The 8,699-nt window shown below is 42.7% G+C and overlaps 2 protein-coding genes across 2 annotated transcripts; one reads left to right on the top strand and one right to left on the bottom strand.

Moving 5' to 3' along the window:
- The first annotated feature begins 665 nt into the window (after positions 1-665).
- On the top strand, positions 666-1,292 carry SARC_05426 (hypothetical protein). Its single transcript, XM_014300719.1, has one exon. It carries the CDS (start codon positions 691-693, stop codon positions 1,222-1,224), a length of 534 nt encoding a protein of 177 aa, XP_014156194.1. The 5' UTR covers positions 666-690; the 3' UTR covers positions 1,225-1,292.
- Positions 1,293-1,977: 685 nt separating this feature from the next.
- On the bottom strand, positions 1,978-8,418 carry SARC_05425 (hypothetical protein; the record flags this gene model as incomplete). Its single annotated transcript, XM_014300718.1, has 8 exons — positions 1,978-2,147; positions 2,931-3,000; positions 3,787-3,931; positions 4,684-4,851; positions 5,483-5,538; positions 6,295-6,386; positions 6,758-6,873; positions 7,965-8,418. 8 exons carry the CDS (start codon positions 8,416-8,418, stop codon positions 2,016-2,018), a joined length of 1,233 nt encoding a protein of 410 aa, XP_014156193.1. The 3' UTR covers positions 1,978-2,015.
- Positions 8,419-8,699: the final 281 nt, after the last annotated feature.

The following is an 8,699-nucleotide window of genomic DNA, read 5'->3' as shown; positions in this document are numbered from 1 at the left end:
GCTCATATAGTCACAGGCCTACCGTCACCCACAAGTCACGACGTCACGGCCACGGTTTCAACTCTTGGACTTGTTGCAGAGTCACAGACTCATAAGCTCACAGGCTCACAGTAAGAGCCACGCTGACGCTGTATATAGCGCAGAAAGTGACGCAACAGAAATTGCCACAGTCCATTCGCTCCGTCCTTATCCCCACTCCCTGCTAAGTCCCAACTGGGTCAACTGCACACAGCACAGCGTGGCAGCGAACTTATTTTATTTTTAATAAAAAGTAGTATTTAGGGTTTTAGGTCATTGACTCATTGTCCACTAAAATAGTGAATACTGATATTAGTAATATTACTGAATTACTGATGCTATCGCTGCTGGGGGGATTCTCTCACTCTCAGAGAGGGATCTCAGTACATACTTGTTACTCATTAGTCATTAGTTGTTTTGTTTTTATACATAAAATAGAAAGATTTTTATTATATAAAATTGTTCAGTTGGCTATGATAAAAAAGGCGAATACGAAATATGAGCTCGAATCTATGAGTCATGCTCTCGAAGGATACCGGATACCTCATGTCCTCATCACTCATGCGTACAATTAGTCGTGACGAACACATGCATCATTCCTATAAAAAGAACAACCTTGCAACAATTGCATCATTACAAAATTATATCAATCAACAAACGCACTATATCATCATGTGTAGATTTTTCGCTATCATATTCGCTGCGGTTCTAACTGCTTACAGCGTATTCGCCGCATTCTTCGGGATTTTCTCAACATCATGGTGGACGGGGCCCAACAATTATGAAATTGGAATCGCCACGAATTGCGGTAACACAGACGAAATAAACGGATTCTGCACCGATTTTACCTGGGATGCGTTTGCCAACAGTACTGAGAGAGCGATGGCTGGACTTCTCATAGCATCCGTCATACTGGGTCTCATGTGTTTCTGTGTGATGGTGTTTAACATCATCTTCGCTTGCTGTTGCATTAATCTTGCCGGACCAATGACTGGCATTCTTGCCGTTTTGAATGGTCTGTGCTTAGCGGCGGTGTGTATAGTCATGGGATTCTACTGCCACTGGGAATTTCCCCCATTGACAGATATAGTGGGGTCTGCATTCATCATCGTAATAGCTGCTGTTCCCTGTACATTCATTGCAGCTGCCCTAACAGGTGTGCACTCATTCAGGAGCTATGGCCCAAGCAACGACTACAAGGCATAAGTACCACCTTTCAAATGCATCTCAGTAAAATTTTCAAATGTATAAATAAATATATACTTCAAAACAAGAATTGCAAGAACTGCCCTCCTCTGAGCGTGCTTACGAGTTAGCATGTTTCCTGTCTCGCTATAAGGGTTTGTACACGCCTGCCCTTTAGTCATCGTATTTTGTTCGCTAGATGTGCTGGAACTCGATTGACATGTTTCAGTGTTAAATGGCAATGTATACTCAGTGCAGCTGGTGGTGTCGTTGGTACTAAAAAATATACTTTGAAAACTACTTCACAAGAATACCTACCACAACGAGCTTTAAATTCCCGACAATACATAAAGGGCGCCTTCGATTCGTATTAAAGACACGTCGAATATAGATATTACGCGTGTTTTATCATCATAATGTTATCATCATAATGCCTGGCATAATGTCTGGATTCAGTCAGTCGGAATTTATCTGATAGCTGAATAATTTGCTATACAGTGTAGACATGCTAATCCATCACAAAATACCAGTTTAGTAGCAGCACGTGTAATATACTAGCATGTCTACCCTGTATAGCAGATTAATAAGCTATCATCCAGGTATCATGATGGTGTTGTTTTATAAGTCTTATCCGATGGAATCGTAGCGAAGGCTTGGTTATAGGAGATCGTCATCATACAAAACCGTGTTTAATCTTTATCCTATATCTCCCTTTATATCTTGTTTATCCTCGCGTAACATTCACAATGCTTCTGAATATAATAATTTTCTAAATGCCCCACTAGTATGCAATTTTATTTTATAATAATTAGCTACGTCAGCAATTGGTACAATATAGCGCATAAGCACACTAAAACACCTAGTGCTATAGATTTGATCTGCACATCCCGCTTTCGGCGTATTTTCGGCGCGTTTTCCATATCAAGTAATTGTTTTAGGGTAGCCTGTAGACGGGGAAAAAGCATATGATCCAATCAGGCAACATGTACACACAGCACGTGAAGCAACGGTTGTGCCTACCTCCTATATAATTTTAAGTGGTATAGGGATACTTGAACGACAGCATATAGTTCTTTGTATTTGTGGGCCACATAAAATGTGAGTGTATTCTAACGACCATATAAAATCATCCCACTAAGCTATTTTCTAAGTAGTAGGGTTTGGATAATATGGGAAGCAAGTACGTTAACAAAAAAAAATACAATGATGCTCCACTGCTCACAGTAAGCGAACTGATTCGAACACCAAGACTAGAGGATATGCCGAGGGATGCCGAGGTATTCAAGTAGCTTTCACAGTATGGTGTCACCAGAACATCGCAACACATACTACATGTTATATACTGACTGACTATAGATATATAACCACAACGGAGAACATACATCAAGGTGTACCGAAGTGTGCAACCTCCAACATAAGAATACACTGAGGACTACCGTTTATGGTTCCTCAGACATCGCAGTAATCGTTAACAACACACACATACGACATAAAAAACCTCTTGTGTGATGTCTGGAGGCAGTCTAGTACATATAGCATAGCATCAATTACTGAAAGCGTATAACGTATATCAAATGACAACCTTAGTAGTCCTTGTGACACAACACCAAACGCCCCACTCTATCACGAATTGATAATCTCTTCAGTTAACACTAACCTGCACACTTAATTAGTACCACACCGAATGACCGCTGAAGCACGACAATGTAAAGGCATATGTAACATACTATTCGCTCTTTGGAGGGATTAACATCTATGTTGAGGGTTTCGATTTCTATCCTGTAGCAGCCCGGGCCCCTATATTACAATCATATGAAAAGTATATCAAGGTGTCAGTCATGGTGTTTCATACTTGAGAGGATGAAAGCCAAAGACAAATCGCTCGGACACATGCCATGTACGACCACTTCACTTAACACCAAACATAACATACTTGAGAGGATGAAATGAAAAGACAACGTCACTCAGATACATGACAAACAAGACCACTTTACTTAACACTAAGCATAACATACTTGAGAAGATAGACTGAAAAGGCAACGTCACTCAGACACATGACAAACAAGACCACTTCACTTAACACGATGCATAACACACTTGAGAGGATGGACTGAAAAGACGACGTCACTCAGATACATGACAAACAAGACCACTGCACTTAACACGAAGCATAACATACTTGAGAGTATGTACTGAACAGACAACGTCACCTAGATACATGACAAACAAGACCACTTCACTTAACACGAAGCATAACATACCTGAGAGGATGGACTGAAAAGGACGTCACTCAGATACATGACAAACAAGACCACTTCACTTAACACGAAGCATAACATACTTGAGAGGATGGACTGAACAGACAACGTCACCTAGATACATGACAAACAAGACCACTTCACTTAACACGAAGCATAACATACCTGAGAGGATGGACTGAAAAGGACGTCACTCAGATACATGACAAACAAGACCACTTCACTTAACACGAAGCATAACATACTTGAGAGGATGGACTGAAAAGGACGTCACTCAGATACATGACAAACAAGACCACTTCACTTAACACGAAGCATAACATACTTGAGAGGATGGACGGAAAAGACAACGTCACTCAGATACATGGCATGGATGACCAGTTCGCTTTCCGTTGAGATGCGGTCTGTGTGCTCTGCGTTGAACAGCGCCGCGTTTATTCGGAAGCCTCCCAATATAGATGGCATGGTGTCTGCGAGTGTGCACCAAACACCGTAGGAAGGATGTTAAATAGTATAAATAAGAATTACTAACAATATCAAATAGTATAAATAGGAATCACCTATGATATTAAATAGTATAAATAAGAATCTCTAATGACATTAAATAGTATAAATAAGAATCATTCGTGATACCAAATAGTAAAAATAAGGATCTCTAGTATATCCGAGTGCTGTCAGTATGGTAAAGGGGGGATGAGAGGTGCTGAGTCACGTGATGGGGGTGTTGCTGCTCAGATAGTCTATAAGCGGAGAGGAGGGTTGCAGAGTGCACGCAAAGGCTAAGCCCCGCAATACGAACAGTCAATATCACTTGAAAAACAAGAACACGTGTGATCGGGTATTCCTATACAAACATTCAAACCAGCATAGAAGGACATACAAAGGGAGAGCTACAGTATATACAATGCAATAGCCGGGAAACAAGAAGGCTAGGACCACGGTGCCTGAGAGGTGGTGCGACTAGCTTAATACGTATACACTTTAATACACATACGTAATACGTATATATTTTATTACACATACGTAATACGTATATATTTTATTACACATACGTAATACGTATATATTTTAATACACATACATAATACGTATATACTTTATTACACATACGAAGAGGGGTCTATCACTATGTGGAATAGTTGGATAGCACACAGCTGCCTATTCACAACAACAAACTTGCATCCGAGGCACGCACGTACACGGCACAGAAGTGGTTACATACCACATGACCATGCTAAGAACAGATCTTTGAATAAGAATGTATCACGGATGAAACTCTCCAGCGTAGGGTTGGCCAGGAACAATCGCAGGGCCCACCCTTGCACCATAGTCAGCGCTATGGTGATGTGGATGTTTTCCACGCGCATCTTGACGGGGGTGATTGGCGTGCCTGTATTGAACGACAAGAGGCAGATAGGCATCAGGTCTCGTATATCCCCTACTCTAAACCCTAAACGCTAAACTCTAAATCCTAAACCCTAAATCCTAAACCCTCAATCCTAAACTCTAAAAACCTAAAATTCTCAAAGTTTGATGAATGCACTGAAACGACGTAACAAATGCGACATACGACGGTAGTAAAGGTGCATCACTATGTGGCATAGGACGGTAGCAATGATTGTACGTATAGTAGCAATGGTTATTCGTATAGTAGCAATGGTTATACGTATAGTAGCAATGATTGTACGTATAGTAGCAATGGTTATACGTATAGTAGCAATGATTGTACGTATAGTAGCAATGGTTATACGTATAGCCTAAGGTATTCCCTACCCTTGTACACATTGTTATCCTGATACAAGACGTCACGGGCGTACGCTGCTCTGTTGTGTAATTGTATACTGATATAACGATTGAGTAGGTAACTAGGTTCTAAACTCTCACAAGTGGGATGCCAGACGCGATATTATCCCTTCCACAAGCAACAACACGGCACTAGCACTAAAAGGCACTAGCAAACGCAAGGCATACGCAATATGAGTACGTGTTGTACTCATCCCACACAGAACAGACAACCCCACCTGGTAAACTGTCCATGTAACTGGATGTCACACCCAGTATCGTTGCGCAATCCATCCTGTACCAAGAGAGCCCAAAGCATGTGATACGAAGCGAATTAAGTAGGGGATGGGTGTGTATGTATGGGGTGTATCACGCGTAGTGAATAGGTGAGGTACAAACATCCCCATAGACAGCCACAGCATACACACACATGTGTTTGTGAGTGTGTGTGTGTAAGGTGGAGGGGGTTGACAGTCTTTTCGGATTTTGCACTTATGAGCAAACAGTAAGAGGGGGGGGGTGGGACTACAGCGTACATATAGAACAACATGCGGCGAAATATAAACACACAATCAGGAACAAACCAACCGTCAAGTGAAGACACAGCTCATCCTTACTTTATTAGAGGGCAGTCGACGGACGCTCACAATATGCATACGTACTATATAAACATTTATCACACATATGCATACGTACTATATGAACAACTATCACACATAGACATAGACAAATTCATTCCCGAGAGGGGATATATCTCATGCTTAAAGGTATAAGGTATATCGCCTGCTGACGATCAAAGATATAACTCCTACTTACAGAAAAAAAGGCATGGTTCAAGCTTACAGGGAAAGGTTATGACTCAAGTTTCCAGATACGGGAGATGACTCATGCTTACAGGATAAGGAAAAGACTCATACATACAGGTAATGGATAAGCATCATGCGTACAGGTAAAGGATATGACTCCTGCTTACAGATAAATGATATGACTCATGCTTACAGGTCAAGTAGATGACTCATACTTACAGGTAAAGGATATGACCAATGCTTACTTTATCTGTAAGCAGTCCACGGGCACAAGCAGCCGCACTTGTTCACAGGCCACAGCGTCACTCAGCACAATGCGGTCTCCCTGGTCGTGCACCTGTCAGACAGATTGAGCCATTACAAAAAGATAGAAGCTAAATATGTGGCCACGCCATACAAGCAGGCAGACGCCAAATAAGAAGGCGGACGTCAAATAAGCAAATAGACACCAAATCAGACGTTAAACAAGCAGGCTGACACCAAACAAGAACGAAGACGCCAAATATGCAAGGCAGACACCAGGAAAGCAGGCAGACCCCCAACAAGAAAGCAGACGCAATATAATCGTTCACTTAGGGCACATGGGAATCTCGAAGTGATTGCGTGCGACTTTTTCCAGCACATAAGTAAACTCGGCCGATGTATAATTTAGTGATACTAAGTTATCCCAAGTGTACCGGTTTGCTGAGATCGAATAACGGGACGTACCTTCAGGCTCATGGGTGAGAAGTGGGCGTAGGGTGCTAGGTTGGCTTGTAATACTCGTTTGATCGCAAAGTCCGTAAGGCCCGCAGCACCCATCACCTGCTCAGCACTGGAGTTCACTGGAGTGTATGGGAGAGTGCCGGAATAAGCAGGTGAGAAAATAAGCAGGTGACAAATTAGTCACACGCAGTATTCGTTCTAACCCAGAAACGAGAGATCATCCGAAGGGTGTCGAGGTGAGCGAGTGAGGCAACCAGAAAGCGATGAATCTACAAAAACCCAGGTTTACTACAGCAAACAGAGGCTTATTTATGCGGATGACGAAACATGTAGATGACGCTCTAGCAAGGAACGGTATTCATTCAGCAGCCCAGCTTACTAAGGGCAGGTGCAGTGGAACGATATTGGGGCGTGTACCAGGTTGACAATACACATGACAACATATCAAGCGAATGAGACATCTGACGGACCACTGCGTACGATGCATGCACCTGTAAATCAGGTCAAAAGGCCAGATACACTTATACAAGCACGAGAAAAGCGCGCGATGAGGGGCTGAGGCGAGTTGTTGACTGAGCAGGTGTCAGTCCTAGACGATGTGAATAGAACACTCGGAATATGCGCTACATACGGCGATGGTAGTATGCACGTGCATAGACACGGTGGGACTACTAGAGGGCGTTTACAACTGTCTCTGGACGGTGCATGCAGAGAGATTGATTCAACAAAAAAACTAGACGATGTGAATAGAACACTTGGAATATGCGCTACATACGGCGATGGTAGTATGCACGTGCATAGAAACGGTGGGATTACTAGAAGGAACTAGCAACTGTCTCTGGACGGTGCATGCAGAGAGATTGATTCAACAAAAAAACTAAAGGATGTGAATAGAACACTCCGAATATGCGCTACATACGGCGACGGTAGTATGCACGTGCATAGAAACGGTGGGACTACTAGAAAGCGCTTACAACTGTCTCTGGACGGTGCATGCAGAGAGATTGATTCAACACGCCAACTCTTGGCTCTTAACTTGCCTACGGACGATAACTTGACCGCGGCCGAACATTACAATTAATATCAAAAAACTTATCACCTATATACTTGTGTACTTGGGTGACGCACACGTCTATAAGCACAGGCGGCTGCATACACTGGATAACTCCACATCAACCGCAACACCCCGTGACCAACTTAAACCACTCACCTCCATTTGTCACACCCTTTCCCATCGAATCCAACACCGACCCAAACACAGACCCCATGCCCAGCGCCACGTCGCCAAACGCGTTCGTGATATCCGTTGCCGCCTTCACCAATTCATCCCCAATACCAAGCTTGCCGTCCGTGGTTCGTGTCGAGGGCTTAGCTATACGAGAGGCCTGTGTTTGCTGTGTCGCTGTGTTAACGGGCTGAGTTGCTTGACTGCGTTGCCTGGTGGGAGTGATGCAGGTTCGGTCTGTGAGCTTGCTGGTGGTGAGTGTACTCTGCGGCGCGAGTGGTATTGGTTGAGACTGTTGGGACTGTTGGGGTGTCGGTTGTATGCCTGGCTTGCTGGTTGACTCACTACTCTGAGAAGGGCTCGCGGTGCTGGGGTTGCCGCCAGGGATCAGTGAATCAATCACATCGAAAGCCTTTAGAAACCCACCTGTGTGTGACATACCAACAATGAGAAATGAACTATACAATTATATGAACACTCTCACCACCAATGAGTCACCTTATGCAAAATTTTGATATGGAAATAATATCGGAATCATACCTGAAAATCTGACAATGAATATACTAGTATACCAAGGAATATAAACAAAAAAATAATACATATATATATAAATATACATATATATATACATACATTCATACATACATACATACATACATACATACATACATACATACATACATACATACATACATACATACATACATACATGCATACATG

The sequence above is a fragment of the Sphaeroforma arctica genome, assembly GCF_001186125.1.
Source record: "Sphaeroforma arctica JP610 unplaced genomic scaffold supercont1.344, whole genome shotgun sequence".
Classification (NCBI taxonomy): Eukaryota; class Ichthyosporea; order Ichthyophonida; genus Sphaeroforma; species Sphaeroforma arctica.
Note: the sequence above shows the minus strand (reverse complement) of the source record. Positions and strands in the feature narration are given on the sequence as shown.

What these genes read in the sequence shown, in the direction of transcription:
- SARC_05426 (XM_014300719.1), top strand. Translation starts at nt 691, where the DNA reads ATGTGTAGATTTTTCGCTATCATATTCGCTGCGGTTCTAACTGCTTAC.